General features: G+C 36.3%; 1 protein-coding gene across 1 annotated transcript in view; it reads right to left on the bottom strand.

The window, feature by feature from the left end:
• The window catches only part of dhx36 (DEAH (Asp-Glu-Ala-His) box polypeptide 36), a 72,930-nt gene that overhangs the window by 21,559 nt on the left and 34,458 nt on the right, over positions 1 to 16,913 (bottom strand). The window contains exons 14-16 of the mRNA XM_066685790.1: positions 14,467 to 14,522; positions 12,069 to 12,133; positions 11,279 to 11,422 (exon numbers count right to left, since the gene is read on the bottom strand). Coding sequence (XP_066541887.1) covers positions 11,279 to 11,422; positions 12,069 to 12,133; positions 14,467 to 14,522 — 265 coding nt within the window. The remainder of the gene's footprint in view (positions 1 to 11,278; positions 11,423 to 12,068; positions 12,134 to 14,466; positions 14,523 to 16,913) is intronic.

The following is a 16,913-nucleotide window of genomic DNA, read 5'->3' as shown; positions in this document are numbered from 1 at the left end:
TTGAGTCATAAATACAGGATTGTGTAAAAAAAAAAAAACTGCAGCAAATGTAAAATATAATGATTTACATACTGTTATACACACTGTCCATTTTATCAGATCTTATAGAACTATGAAAACAACTTTGTATGTTATAAATATAACATATAAATAGTCTATATGTTACGCTGCATATTTTGACACCCCCCCCCTTCTCAGCGTTGCAATGACACTGTATATTATATATATATATATATATATATATATATATATATATATATATACACACACACACATACAATGTAGTAGTAATAATACATACAATTTTGATTTAATATATGACCAGAAATCTTATATTGATAAATATTAAGCAAGCTCATACACACAGAGATGGTTAGTCTGAGGACATACATTATGCATTTGAAGTTTATCTTGCATATTTCTTCAAGAAATATGCTTTCAGGGGGATCTGATGGCACTGAGCTATTAACTCCTCCACCAGTGTGAGAGTGAGAGAGAGAAAAAGAGAGAGAGAGAGAGGGATAAAGATGAGAGAGATGAGAGAAAAATGTGTGTAAAAGAGAGTAGCACCCTACAGACATCCCTCATTCGCCCTCTCTCTCTCTCTCTCACACACACACACACACACACAAACAGAGGCAGGCAGGCAGGCACTCAGACTAGGGATAGAGAGCTTTAAGCGAGGAATACTGATTTCAGATAACACCAATGGGGGGGGGGAGAGGATACAGTTTTCAATAACCAAACCAAAGCTGGTGCGTTGTTATGGCAACAATTGCACACGTGATGCTATGTGATTTACTACAACTGAATATCTATCATTTTTTTGGAAAGCCAACAGACGTGTTGGCTCTTGTATGAAACAGATTCAGGTTTTAGTTTTGGATTAGGTGCAGGGATGGGGTTAGCATTACAGTAAGTAAAGGGAATGGGAACACAGAGGGCAACAAAAAATGTGAGTTACTCTAAATCCCCTTTTAGTCCACAGTATGATTATACTAAGTCATTACTTTGATATAGCAGGTCATTATTTCAAGTCATTCTGTGCTGGTAGAAGTGGATCAGACACAGCATAGCTGCTGAAGTTTTTAACCCTGCTGAGAATAGGCTGCCAACCAAAGATGTCCAGCCAAAAGCACTCTACATTCACTGATGACGACAGGATGACTAACACAAACTGCAGCAACATACAAGCTACTGTCTCTGACTATAAAGTGGACAAAGAAGTGGTGTGTCAAGTAGAGTGGCCAGTGACTTGGCATATGATATGAGTGCAACATACATACTAACACGCCACCACCTCAACACTATCACAGCTGTGCCAGAATGATCAATCCATTTTACACTATGATTCAGCATTCATACACTTCTAGTTTATACAGATTTAAAAATGTCTAATTTAAAGGCTACTGTTCTCACAGCAAAACCAACTCCCTTCCCCTCGCTTGTGCTTATTCAGAACCTCAACATCTTTAAAGGTGGAACAGTATGTTTGAGTAAGGATCTGATTGGAACTTTGTTTGTGGTTGAAGTTTAACTTGTCTTTAAGTTATTATTCACTGCTTGATTTACAACAGAAACTCATATGTACCTCAAGCTGTTCAATTTTGTAGCATTTTGTAGCAACTGAAACAGCAAATATAAGTCAACATTACCCACTTATGGAGCAAGAATAGAACATCATCCTCAACCCTTTTAATGCTTTTCAACATTTGGAAGTCTCTCCACTATCCAAATGCATCCAGGTGACATTTGTCAGTCATGCTTGAGCCAGCATCTCACACAGAAAACCTGAGACAGTTCAGACTTAGACACTTCTCCATTGCAGTGCCAAACAGTTCTTAAGGCAATTCTGTACAACTCAGTGTCATTGCAGATCCAGTTAGGGTTTCTTTTTCCTTTGCTAAATCAGGAGCAGGACATGCACAGTGTCTCATAATTATTATGCAAGTTAGCATGCTAAAAGCAAATGGAGAACTACTAGTAGTTTGCATTCAAATTCATACTTCTTGTTTTTGTGTGTGCAAAGTAGCACAGACTAACTTAATAACACTAAGTGAATACAGAGAATGAAGGGAGCAAAATGAGGCATACCTACAGTCACTTGCAGGATGTGTGGCCAAAAGGAGGACTTGTGTGGTTATAGCTAATAACATGTATAATATAATAATATAGCTAGAAGTTGTACACTCGGTACATGTGTACAGTACATTTGCATTATTGTTCACTAAAAGGTACCAACAATGTAAATGTACCTTTAAACGTACAGCAGTGGCTTTAAAGTCCAGTTTTGTTCCCTAAAGTTACATTATATTTTCTTTTCCAGAAGGAGAGGTGAACATTTGTAAGATTTAATTATAAAATTACATAAAATGACATAATATAATAAAGGTCTTGAAGATGAAACTGCATGTATGATATCAACACAACTCAACAAAGACTTTAATTATTATAGAATATGGTACAGATTTTGTTTATTTTGTATATTATGTTATCCAATTAACATAATATAAGTCCTGGAGGTGAAATTGGGTATATGAAATCAACACAATTTTAAAATCTTCAATTAATATATAATATGGCACATTACGTTATGTAACTGTACAGAAAAGTCCCCTTGAGGGTACAGCTATATAGACAGCAAAAGGTCCACCACAGTGACTATTATCCCTCCCACAGAACGGTCCTGTGGCCCTGAATATGGTTAGTTAACAGTGCATCTGTCACATCCTGGCCCTTTCTTGTTTGTTTTCCCCTGCCATGTGGCTCTGTCTGTCTGTCATTGTCCATTTCTCCGCCTTTGTCCCGCCTCTGTTCCGCCTTCTTTACCCTCATTATCTGTGTCAGGTGTGTCTAGTTTGTTCTTGTATTTAAGTCCTCTTCCCTCACTTCCTGTGGGCGTTAATTTGTTCATTGTTCTTTGTACTGTTTCGTGTATCTGTGTCCGTACTCGTTTCCTTTCCCTAAGCCAAGTCGTGTTGTGTGTTTCCTTATCTAGTATGCCTGTCTTTGTTTGTTAGTTTTGTTCTATAATAAAGTCTGTGTTATTAGCGTATGCGTCCGCCTCAGTCAGTCCATTCCTCGATCCTGACAGCATCTTGGGGGTGGTCTGGAGGAAGTAACAGAGGTCCATTGATTTTATTTGAGACTATTTACTGTATGGCGTTCATAAGATGGAATCAACATTTACTGAACATAACTGAAGCTCTATGTTTAATGTGTGTACAGACGAGAATGTGAATACTAAGCCTTTATAATGTGTGTGTGTGTGTGTGTGTGTGTGTGTGTGTGTGTGTATAAACGTGGATGGGCTTTTCACTGCTGCTTGAAAGTAAAAGGACAGAATAGTTCAATTCAAATGCAGGAGACATAGTCTTTCACAAACACACACTCTATTCTCCCTCTCCCTCTCTGACGAAGCATGAGTCATCGTAGCTGAACTAACCCTGAAAGCACACAAAGCCAGAGAGAGATGGGCATTACTTAAATCTCATTCTCTCACGCACACACACTTCCCTGCTTTTTCGTGAGCTACTTTTTTAATTTCATGGTGCTGAGGAGGAGGAGTGGGCGCAATTTTAAATATTCACGAGATCAGTGGGCAGAACGATTTGGGGTGAGACCTCAGGCAGCTTAACCAAAACAAACTCCACTTCATGAGGGATGCACATCTAGCTGCTGTTTTTGAAAGTTTTGGGGAAATGTCTGTGATTTTTCCCAACTCTACATGGCCTAAAATGAAGAGGAGCTTAAGTGTTTCTATAATAATATATTAATAAGCTTTATTTGTATAACACCATTCATATAAATATGCAGCTCAAAGTGCTTTACAGAAATCTTTTACCAAGAGTGGCAACAATGCCACGATAGATCGATAGATAGATAGATAGATAGATAGATACTTACTTTATTGATCCCCAGGGGAAACTCAAGGTCTCAGTAGCTTACAGACATCACATACAACCATCACTAACAGCAATGGACTAATATAAAGAAAAAATTTCCACTGTACATAAGAAACAAGTAGAAGATATAACATGATACTAAAATACTAAATAAAAAAAAATACGGTTAAAAATACTTTATAACCTAAAACAAATATCAAAATCGACATAGAGTACTTCAATATACTACGTAGGCTGAGTCTTCAAAATATAAAAAAAATCAAATACCAAAAAATTAACATAGTGTGCTTAAGAATGATCAAACATAGCCTGGCCTCAAGGTGTGTAACCAAAAAGTTGCAAGATAAAAAAGTAAACAAAGACTTAGAAAAAACACAAGGAGATGGAGACGGAGCTACCTCGAGATGCTGCCACTGTCATCGGCGCCATTTTGAATCAATGCACACAACCTACTCAGTTCCTTTTCTGTAGGCAGTATTAAATACCTGGGCTTTTCTGTATCCTCCAAACTCTCAGAACTTTTCAGCCTTAAATTCATACCACTACTGAAAAAAAATAGAAGATATTATCTATCGGTTGAGTAACTTTTCCATATCTTTACTTGGCTGAATAGCATGTTCACATGTCAATTCTTCCAAAATGATCTATTTACCATGGTACCTATTCAGATACCAACAAGCTGGTTTAAAGCGTTGAATTCAGCAATAACAAATTTATACTAGAAAAATAAAAAGCCAAGAATGAAACTTACCACACTTCAAAAAATAGGGGGAATGGAAGCACCAGATTTCTACAAATATTATCTTGCTAATCAACTACAATATATTCACATCTGGACAAATCCTTAACAAAAATATATCCCTGGTTTGAGATAGAACAAGATGCTTGTAACAGATGTACCTTATATTAATCAATTAATAAAATGCCATCCCTGTTATGGGAAATGATCAATATCACTAATTCTTTTTGTAATAATCTGGAACAAAGCACTATATTTCACTACATGGAAACAGAAAGAATTACATATCTCCATCAGGTTGTTCAAAGATGGTGCACTCATCTCATCTGAGGATCTAATCCAGAACTTTAAAATTAAGAAAGATAACAATATCTACAATATCTTCAAGTTAAATCTGTATTAAAGGGGACATATTATACCTCTCTTTGAATATGTCTATGGGCTATACAAGGTGTTCATGAAGTTCTTTGCACAAAATCAATGAAGAAAATTGAAAGAAAATTTGTTTCAATGAAGGAAAAAAAAAAATTACTATTCAAAATGTTGTGTAGTCCAGGACTAGGTTTAATCTCTGTCTGGGAAAACACCCCTTAATCAATCCTTGGGATATCAATACTAGCATATTTTCTAGCAACCTCCATGGACTTTCTGAAGCCTAGTATAACATATAGATAAGGAACTACTGGGGGTGAGCAGGTATTTGACCCACTACTTTTAGTCATGTTGGTCATTAGGGAAAGAAAACCTCCCTTGAACTACTTCAGAGCTGATCCAATCACTGACCTATAGACCTGCCTTGGTATAACCAATTAAAATCTTTAATTCAGTTCAGGCATACCCTACAGTGGTAAATGTTTTAAATATGAAGCACTAACTAACTCGTAAACTGCTTTATGTTAGGACAAGTCACATTTGCTGAATATCTAGTCAGACAGTTTAAACATTGAAATCTCATGGGCTTATATCATTGTAAGGGAAATGCCAGTGATTTTTCAAAATTTCTGCAGAGTTCAGTTAGTGAGTGAACAGATGTGTCATTCCAAAACACCTAGTGGTGACAGGAACCAGGGGTCTTGTGGCTTTTGTGTTTTTACTGTATGAAAAATGAACCAGAACTTAAACCTCAAAATGAATTCACTTTTAAAAGTATCTAAAAGGGTTATTTATTTTCAAACTGCTCATGCCATAGGGACATGATTCAGTAGCATAAATTTTGCCTCACCTGTTTTGAAGGTGTGGTGCCACCCCTGATTTAGATAGAGGTAAATTGCAGTGCGCATATTGTAAAATAGAAATAAAATTAAATAAAAATAAAGAAAGCCGATACAATATTAAAGCAACTAAAACTACTTTAAACAGAAATTTTTTAAAGCTCTTGTTGAACATGTTCAGACAAAAAAATGGATCGGAGCTCCTCAAGAAAAGAGTTCCAAAGTTTTGAGCCGTAGTGACTGAATGCAGCCACCACAATCTGGGAACAACCAGCAGATTACTGTGGAGATACCTGAGAGCCCTAGCCGTAACATATTATATCTGCCTGGTGAAAAACATGTACCTCCAAAATAGCAACTTAACAGGAGGGGTGAAAAACCTTGTCAACTTTCAATGGAAGTCAATGTAAAAAGATTTGATTGCACAATTTTTTTGTGTGAGACTGATTCCAATTTTTGAACTTCTGGACAGTATCCTTAGCTGAATGGGATTCTTGTTTAATAATACAATATTTATATTTGGTTGGAAATATACTAAAGCATTGAGTATGATGGTGAGGAAATGCAGTTTTCTCTGTTTACATTCAGAAGCTCTTTAAAGGTGGAATGGTGTGTTTGAATAATAAAAAACAAATTTTTGTTTGTATGTGGCTGATGTTTAACTTGTCTGTAAGTTTTAATTCACTGTTTGAATTATCACAGAAAGTAATTTGTAACTCTACCATGTTCGGTAATGCAGTCAGCCGTCTCTTGAGTTAAGTTTTAGCTTAAGAGTTATGTCAAAATAAGTCAATATTACCCACCTATGGAGCACAAATAGTGCAATATCCTGGTTCATGCTTTTCAGAAAGTTTGGAGTTCTCTCTGTTGTCTAAAAAACTCCCAATACCTCTGCCATGAGCAGAGCGAGAAAGATTAACATACCAGACTTACACAAGTTAGTTTTTTTATTATTATTAATTTACAGACACTGGGGCATCATAAAAATATATTAGACCAGTTTCAAGCACACAAACAAACTGGAGAGCTAACAAAAGGTGAGGAAAATCTGCATTTAATAAAAAGTGTTTTTTATTACAATCGTGAATGTCATCTTTAAGTGTGTGCTGGTGTACTTCCTGCTGGGACAGAATGGCATAAACTGGAGGTGTTATTTTATCAGAACACCCAGTGTGTGTGCGAGTTTGCTAGTGATTAACTGATGGTTTAATAATATATCTCTCTCTCTAAGTGGGTAGTATGGTCCTCTCTCTCTCTCTCCGTATGACAAGCACAGTTCTAGCCAGAACAGGCATCTGTTCTCTGGCTTAACAGATCTGCACAATTAGTATTCCCCAAGCATTTAGAGCTCTCCAGTGTTGTGAGCCAAGGAAACATGTGCTCCTCACCCTTCCAGACTGGTGGCAGTGTAAGTAAATGGGGGAAGTCGTAGTTAATGGATATGAATTGGCAGAACTGTTGAGAAGAAGAATAAGCTTTTGCATTCTGAAAAAAGTGGCCTCTTTTAGATTGTGATACTTATATAAATAATTTGATCTGTTTTAAGCTCAACCCTAGTCGGTCTATTATTAAAGTCTGGCGCATAAGGGAAATAATGATGCACAATGATATCGGTATTAGCAGATAATTGCTTTTGAAATATCATCAGCAACTGGGCAGATGCTTTAATTTTGCTGAAATTTCAAACCGATAATTGCTGAAGCATGTATTTTATGTGGGAAGAAGTCTAGACAAGGATCTTGTTCTAAACAATTGAATGATGAACGTGTAGAAAAAAAAAGTGTCAGATTTAGTGAGGAGAAGCACAAAGGCAGATCTGAAGCTCTCATTTCTATACTACTGCATTGTTGAAAAGTTACACTTCTGAAGGCCCACTGGGATTTATTTGTGTTATTTTTTTTTGCTTTAAGTAAACCTTAATTTATATATTATAATAATTTATATTCTTCACTATATGTACTTCACCAATGAGGAGCTTTTTGAGTGTCAGCCAGAGACAGACACAATGTCTGCATTTTCGAAGCTCCATTCTTCCCATAAACACGACACCTCGGAAAACCTTTCAAAAAATCTCAAACTTGGAGAGCACTTTCAAAAACCTTTGTATTCAGAGACCTCAAATTCTGTTTTTGTTCAGATGGGATGCCAAAACTCTGTATGGGATGGCAAAATCTTTTGTCTTTAAAAATACCTGGATCAGTGTGGACGGTGCTTAAACTTGGCTAAAAATGTTCTCAGGAGATGCTGTTTATTTTATTGTATGGCAACAGTTGGTCAAAATGTTGAGCAAATAAATGTTAAATTGGTCTAAAATATGAATTTGGGGTATGTATTTTTATGTACTTTATAAATGTGTACATCAGTATCAGCATGGGCAGATATGTACAGGTATACAGATATCAGCATCGGCCCAGAATTCCCAGATCTGTGCATCCCTATGGAAACTGTTTGGAACATGGACAAGTTAGCACATACTGGGTTTAGAGAAATACAGTAACTTGCTTGATTTGCAATTGGGGAACTGTTCCAAAAGTGTTTTTTTATCAAAGTACTAGAAGCAGAAATTGGCAGACTGATGTTCAGCTATAGGTCTAGCACTGTGAATTTCATGTTTTATTTTTTTTCATTGTGTTAGGATGCAATATTGCCAAAACCTTTTTTTTATATATATATTTGTTGCATATAGTCCATTTTTAGCTTATTTTTATAAGCAAATCCACCAACCACAGAAGCTCACACTTTCAAGGTTTTTGCAGAAGCAGACCTTGGTTAACTGTTGTTATGTCAAATATATTAACAATTACGCTTCTTTATTAGTTTGTTATAAGTGTTCTATCCTTGGAAAATATTTTACAATGAAACAGTTTACTGCAGTTTCTGAAAAGGTTAGATTCAGAACCTTAAAAGGAATAAAAAAAAATTCTGCGTCAACTTGTTCGTCAGAGACAACCACACACACAAGGACAGATATAGACAGACACACACACACTCAATCCAAATGAACCATTTGGAGTTAGAGACACTGCCCATTCCTCCTGAAACAAATGGTTGAGGCAGTATTGACTCTTGTACACAAAGAAGTCTATATTGCCTTGAGAGGATCAATAATCTTCATCCTCAGTGTAAGCTATCAAAGAATAGACATGTTTATTTCCTGTCAGGTAACACTGTGAGCAGAGATCCAATCCAAGGTCAATCTTGACGCCAGAAGGTTCCAACCAGAGCAAGAAAAAAAACCCCGGGAACCATTCCACGCTAGAGAAAAATAAGCCTCAGAACCGCTGAACTAATTTTCCATAAATCATGCTCTAGATGTTTTCATTCTGTTGTGTAATCACTGTTGGATCCAAAACTTAGAAATTCTGAAACAACACTGAATAATATACCACAGTAAATTCAGACCCCACAATGTGACTGGCTGAGTGTCACTCCGCAAAATACACATAACCAAAGCTTACAAAACAGGGTAGGTGTTGGGGGTACCTGAGAGCTGGTTCTTTTCCTGTTTACACAATTCATTTGAATTAGTTCGGAACACTTCTATGAACATTAGAAGAACATAATTATTGCTCAACTATAGCAGAATTAGAACCAACCTTGCACCCACATAAAAAGGCTCCTTAACCTGAAAGGTTTGTTCCCTACTGGAGCTAAAGAATAATAGTTATTTTGGTACAAACTGACCATGCCTCTGGGAGTGTAAAGCGAAGGAAGCACTAGAGACTAAAAGTAAATTAAACAGGTTTAATCACAAAAACAAGCCTGACCGGTCAAAAGAAATTGTTATTAATGAAATAAGTACACAAATACCAGTAATATAGAGGAAATCCACAGTTTTCCTGTCAATAAAAACTGAAATATAATTGTTATCAGAAAACCCCACTTATGGATTCTGGTTCACAGAGAATAGCATGCATGTGTTTCTACTGTATACACATAAAAATGATTGTTCTTCAATGGTTCTTTGGTAAAGAAAATGGTTCTATTCTAGATTGTGCTATAGATGGTTCCATATAGCACCTTTCGGACAAGGTTCTATATGACACAATAGAAGAACAGTTCTGGTGCTATATAGAAGCATCTAATAACACGTGTAATAGTATGTTCTAATCCGAACAACACCTTCATGATGCAATGAACCATTTAATCATGCAAAATATTCTTTAAGCGTTCACGGTTCTGTATAGAACCATTTTCTTTCATTTTTGTGTGTGTAGGAATCTGGAGTCTGGTAGTCCAGTGATTATTCTTTAAATATTACAACTTAATTCTCAAGATATAAGGTCTTCAATCTCGAAATACACAGAACCTTAATCTCGAAATAATAAGACTTTATTCTCAAAATCCTTTATTTATTTATTTTGTAAGAGGCCCATAAACATTGTCACAGTCAGTCATGTATTACATGTAGGAGGGTAAGGAGGAAATCGTATTAAACACTAACCATGAGCACAGTTATAAGTGCACTGACTAGAAGAAGTGAATAGGGTCTTGAAATGGAACAGAGTCCCTACAGAGCCCCACAGAGCCCTAAGACTACAGGCTTCTTATCGAAGAGGGGAAGCTTGGGAGGTTTCAGTACAGAAAGTATCATAGTGACACAGTTAAAAGGGAGAGAAATATGATGTAAATTTAAAGGGAAACCTGCTAAAGAGGGTACAGAGGTCAAATAGAGAAATAGAAAAAAATCTAATATTCATGGCTGCTATTGGAGCAGTGGCCATTTTGTCTGATTTTCATTACATTTGCAGCGTAACTCACTCAAACCCTGTAGGACTAGCGAGCATGAAATTGATAAGAGGAAATAAAATGAGGCACAGTAGCTGAGCAGGGAGTGTGGAAAAATTGAATGAAACACATTTACATTCCACAGCGGCCCAGTCTAAGGTCAGACCTGAGAAATTCTCAATTGAGCAAAATTACTCCAAAAAAATGCTTAGCAGGAGATGCCATGAACAGAGTGAAAGATTCAAATGTAATGTGTGGTAAAATAAGAAAGGGAGAGAGACAGAAACAGAGAACCCCGGCTATTTGTTTGGGGGGGGGAAGAAAGACTTAGTGCCAATGCAGTGTTAGTGTTTAAATGTTACTCATTTCAGATTTAACTGTTTCCAAGACTGTAATATTGTAAATATTTATTTCCAAAATTTGAAAGATAATTTTCTTCTTAAAGCTTTTACAGTCATAACCCAGTCTTTCGCAATACAAATGTAACACATCTGTCATACCAATAAAGCAAACTGAATTGAATTTAATTGAATTGAGAGAGAGAGAGAGAGAATGACAGCGAGACAGAGGACAAAACGCAGTACGAAAGCCTGAGATGGCGAATGAAAGCAATGGAGCAGAGGAAGAGAGAAAAGGAGGGAGTGTGAAAGGTGTATAAAGAGATAGATGGAAAAGGGAGAGGAAGAGAGTGGTACCTCCCGGCTCGTCCTCTTCTCTGCTTAGCGTTGGCTAAGCTCACCCACTCCGCTGTCAAGGTGCTGATGTTATTGTGGGTGTCAAAGTGTGTCTCTTTAATCTTGCCCCCGTCGATCACGAACACCACATCATCTATAGTAATACTGACAAGAGGGTGAAAACCAGAGACAGAGAGAGAGAGAGAGAGAGAGAGAGAGGGCGAGAAAGAAAGGTAGAGAACAGGACAGGAAGCAAAAGAAAGACAGAAAAGCAGAGAAACAAAAGGCAGAAAGAAGTGGAGAAAAGGAATTATTGCAATAAACATGTAATATCACAACAAATAATGATTTGAACATATGTTGTATGAATGAACATATTTCTTCATTAAATGGAAACTATTGTGGACAGTCCATTAGCAGAAAGGAGGCACAGAAGCAGTGTGAGCACTTTCTGAAATCCTAGCCACAGCTCAGAGAAATTACAAATAAATAAATAAATAGGCCTAAATATGACTAAACCAAGCTGAAAGGCCAGATATTTGCAGTGTGTGTGCGCCTGTGTGTGTGTGTGTGTGTGTGTGTGTATTAATCAGCAAGCACTGAGAGCCTGTGTGCTTCTGTTAACATGGTAGATGTTGACAGCATTTGCCAGAGGAAACTGACATTATGCCAATTAACCAAAATGTGTCAGAACCATCAGACCACGCTAAGATACAGGTGACAGAACAGACCTGCTGCTTTTCACAGTTCCAGGAAAACACACACACCCCCACCAAAACATCCACCCACACCCACACACACATTAATTTACCTGGTCTCTGCAATGTTTGTGGCGATCACAATCTTCCGCACTCCAGGAGGCGGCCTTTTAAAAACCTGATCAGAAAGAATATATATCAAATTAGGCTTATTTTGTGTTCTTATTTAATTATTAATCTCTCTGACTTTTATTCAGAATTTACTAAGTGATCTATAAGCAAATTATGTACCTATATATCCAACTTTATTTCATGCCATTATTAACCACATGGAACAGCACAATTGCCTTTTATACAGGGACAATATACACAAATACCTCACTGATTAAAAAATACTAATATTTTCAGTACTGTATAATGTCCATTGCTTGCCTTTGCTAAACTTTCCTTTCTGTTCAGATCTGCTTTCTGTTTCTTAGATTGTCTTAGATTTTGGTTTACCTCATTCCAATTATTGGGTGTAAAAATATGTTTTAAAGCATTTATGTGTATTTCAAAATTCAAATATTGTCCTGCTCTTGTCATTTAATGGTAAATGTTGTTTACAAAAAAACCCTTTAAAAAGTATTAATACAATACATTCACGACTGCTAACGTCTAAATCACTATATTTAAATCATAACAAATCAAATCTTCTCGCTTGCCATTTTCAAACAACTTAATATTATTTTTTTTTCCAAAAAAAAAAAAGATTGTCATTTTTTTTCACCAAACAACATACATAAAATTACAAAAAATCAAAAGAATGTTTAAAGAAAAAAACAAAACAAAAACAAGAGCAAAGAGAAACTGGGCAAGCCTAGTTTAGCTGGACCACCATAAGCCATATAGCCATTGTCACAGAGGTGTTTCTGGCATTTCAAAAACAGGAAATGCCCAAAATACATACCCTTGTCATTGGAAGGTCTGGAGAAGCTTTGGTGCTTCATATGAATGTCTTTGTTTACATGTGGTTTTTATTACGTGATTGTGTTGTACAGAAAATATGAAGGACAGGAATAATAAATACAGAAATGAAAAAAGGTGCACAATGTATTGTTCATAATATATAACACCACAATCAGTGTTTTTCATGTTCATTTAAAAATAAATACTAGATGATCTACCACCAAAGAAGACATAAGGACATTTTGTTGATTTTAAGAATTATAATTAGAGTAAAGCACATGAAGTTTAATGTGGCTGTGCGCAGCAATATGGAGTGTTATAAACACACTGCCACAAAATGTCTCCTCACCACTTCCCTTTACAATATTTGCAAATGCAAAATACGACAATTTTTATTTTATCTCACAGAGATATAATACGTGTGTATATGTTGGCGTGTTCCGAGACGTTCTGCTGAGCTTGTGAACAGCTGAGTAATGTAACTAGCAGAGCCAAACACAGCCCCAGAAACACACACAAACAGAGCATGTTTCTGTTTTATTTCCTATAATTTATTTATATGAAACTTTGAAAATGTCCCCATCCAGATCCACTGGGCAATAATACTGTTTGAGAGGCTCTAAGCTCTTTCTTGAGTTACTGAACCTCAACACAGCCACGAACAAAGCCATGGTTATTGCTGAAGGACCTAGCATTTCTGTTCTTTGCTTCCAGGTGGGAAAGATTTTTTTTCTGGTTTGTAAAACCAGTTTATGTCGGTAGAGGCACCAAATGGTTCCAAATTTTGTTCCCGAAATGGAACTGTTCTCTTGTTGGTAAACTAACAACTGATAGTGTTGTAGCACCACGTTATGAAACTTTCAACCTATTTGTACATATTTTCAACAAAAAAGCTATACACATTTTTCAACATATTCACGTCCTTTCAGACCCATAGTGCTAAGCTGGCTGTGCTCTCACAGTTGGCCATGCACATCTATAGATTGTTTCTAGAACTAGGGCAAGTGAAGCTAGATTTTCTTCCCATCTCTCCTAAATTATTTTAAATATTTTCTTCGAAATATTTTTGAAATAATTTCCTACAGATACAGTATTTCAAAAAATTTTTACAACTTAATATATTTTTCCTTTTCCTTATTCCAGTCTTACAACTAACATCAGGAATACTCTAACTCTGGAAAATGAGTAACAGCTAAATGAAATGTGGTCTTAGACATTTGTACATTGCAGTTTAATATTCACATACAATTCTCCATATACTATTCAGCTTTCCTTAATTAAGTGCAAGCATAATGGACTCTATCGTTTTTATTTATACAAGGCAGACTATGTGGAGTGTGTTTAATGAGGTAGACCTCTAAATTCCGTAGCTGTCTATACTGCATTTAATGAGTGACCTTCAACAGGACTGTGTGCTGGTCAGTAGCACTCATTAAGCCTGAAGGAGTCACTGGGCTAAATACAGTTTAATGTGATTGATCCAGCAGCATTACAAGTCCAGGTCAGTCAATACCTGTTATTAGAAGATGATGACGATGATGAAGATGACACAGAGTTACTTACCTCAGTCTGGCTGACAGTGGGCATCAAGGAGTGCAGTGGAATGATTATGAATTTGTCTAAACACACATAGAAACAAAACCAGTGTTAGCCTGTTTGGTCACTCCTGTATAATGATAAGTAAAACAAAGTAAGTTAATAACATTTTAAATGTTAAAAGTGGTTTTAGAAATTTTTGACTATTGTTCACCATTTTATTGGGCTACTGATGTTATTCCTTACACTCAGAAATGGTAGAGGTATATAACTAACAGTGTAAATGTGCCTTTAAGTGTGTTTTTAAAAGTCTACTTTTGGTCCCTAATGTTACTTTACACTCTCTTCTCCAGTAAGAGATTTACTTGTACAACTATGTACAACAGAATATGTTCACTTCAGGGTACCAACAAAGAGAAAGCAAAAGATACCACCAGTTTTTTCACTGTGGTTGTGGAGGCTGTTAAGGTGTTTCAAGGCTGGTGCTGTGATATCCCAGGTGATTGCTAAGTGTAGCTCAGCTATTCGTGTGTTAACCTCAGGTGGTTGATAAAGTGATGGATAATGTAAGATATGTAGCAAATAAATGTTAAATTCTAGGTACAAAGCTGACAAAAGGAATGGTGGTATCGCCATGCTTCTTTCTAAATTGGATGTTTTTAGAATTTAATCTGGATGAGACTCAGAATCTACTAAGTGACGTATATGCAAATTACATACAAACCGGATTCCAAAAAAGTTGGGGTACTAAAATTGTGAATAAAAACTGAATGCAATGATGTGGAGGTGCCAACATCTAATATCATATTCAGAATAGAACACAAATAACAGATCAAAAGTTTAAACTGAGAGAATGTATCATTTTAAGGGAAAAATACGTTGTTTCAAAATTTCATGGCGTCAACAAATCCCAAAAAAGTTGGGACAAGGCCATTTTTTTTACCATTTTTACTTCTTCTTACAACACTCAACAGATGTCTGGGGACAGAGGAGACCAGTTTCTCAAGTTTAGAAATAGGAATGCTCTCCCATTCATGTCTAATACAGGCCTCTAACTGTTCAATCGTCTTGGGCCTTCTTTGTCGCACCTTCTTCTTTATGATGTGCCACAAGCACTCATGCAACCCCATACCATCAGTGATGCAGGCTTCTGAACGGAGCGCTGATAACAACTTGGGTTATCCTTGTCCTCTCTGGTCCGGATGACATGGCGTCCCAGTGTTCCATAAAGAACTTCAAATCGTGACTCATCTGACCACAGAACAGTCTTCCATTTTGCCACACTCCATTTTAAAAGACCCCTGACCCAGTGCAAACTTGTGGAGCTTGCTTAGAAATTGCTTCCTCTTTGCACTGTAGAGTTTCAGCTGGCAACGGCAGATGGCACAGTGGATTCTGGAAGTATTACTGAGCCCATTCTGTTATTTCCTTGACAGTGGAATTCCTGTTTGAGGTGCACTGACGTTGACCCTTACACACAGCAATTGTTCCAGATTCTCTGAATCGTTGATGATGTTATGCATGGTTGATGATGATAACTTAAAAGTCTTTGCTATTTTACACTGGGTAACACCATTCTGGTATCGCTGCACTATCTTTCTGCGCAACAATGGTGGAATTGGTGATCCTCTTACCATCTTGGCTTCAGAGAGACACTGACATTCTGAGAAGCTCTTTTTATACCCAATCATGTTGTCAATTGACCTAATTAGTGTTAATTGGTCTTCCAGCTGTTCGCTATATGCTCAATTTCCTTTTTCCAGCCACTTATTTCTACTTGTCCCAACTTTTTTTGAAGCAAGATATTTTTCCTTTAAAATGTTACATTTACTCAGATTAAACTTTTGATCTGTCATCTATGTTCTATTACGAATAAAATATTGATATTTGCCATCTCCACATCATTGCATTCAGTTTTTATTGACAATTTGTTTAGTGTCCCAACTTTTTTGGAATCCGGTTTGTATATAAAAGTACTTATACATACACAGTGGAACTTCTACTAACGAACACCTATACTAACGAACTTTCCAAGATACGAACCAAGCATTTGAATATTTTTTGCCTCCAGCAATGAACCACATGGTGAACCATATATATAAACCACATGGAACAGCACAAATGCTTTTTATTAAGGAAAGTTCAATTTACACAAAATATTACCAATATTTTCAGTACTGTATAATAATTTATTATATTATTTATTTATTGTATAATTTGCCTTTACTTAAGTTTCCTTTCTGTTCAGATCAGCTTTTAGTTTCAGTGTTAGATTTTCATTTACCACATACCAAATATACAGTTTAAAGCATTTTCGTGTAATGTACAATTGTAATTGAAATTTAAATGCTCACGCTCGCTTACATCAAAACCACAATCTTTAAATGGTCTAAACCAAACCTTGCATGTATTTTTGGATAAGAAAAGAACAAATTGATACATATCAATACAAATGCTTTTGCAGCATTATTTTT

The sequence above is a fragment of the Hoplias malabaricus genome, chromosome 11 (assembly GCF_029633855.1).
Source record: "Hoplias malabaricus isolate fHopMal1 chromosome 11, fHopMal1.hap1, whole genome shotgun sequence".
NCBI lineage: Eukaryota > Metazoa > Chordata > Actinopteri > Characiformes > Erythrinidae > Hoplias > Hoplias malabaricus.
The sequence above is the reverse complement of the archived record's forward strand: the minus strand, read 5'-3'. Positions and strand labels throughout refer to the sequence as shown.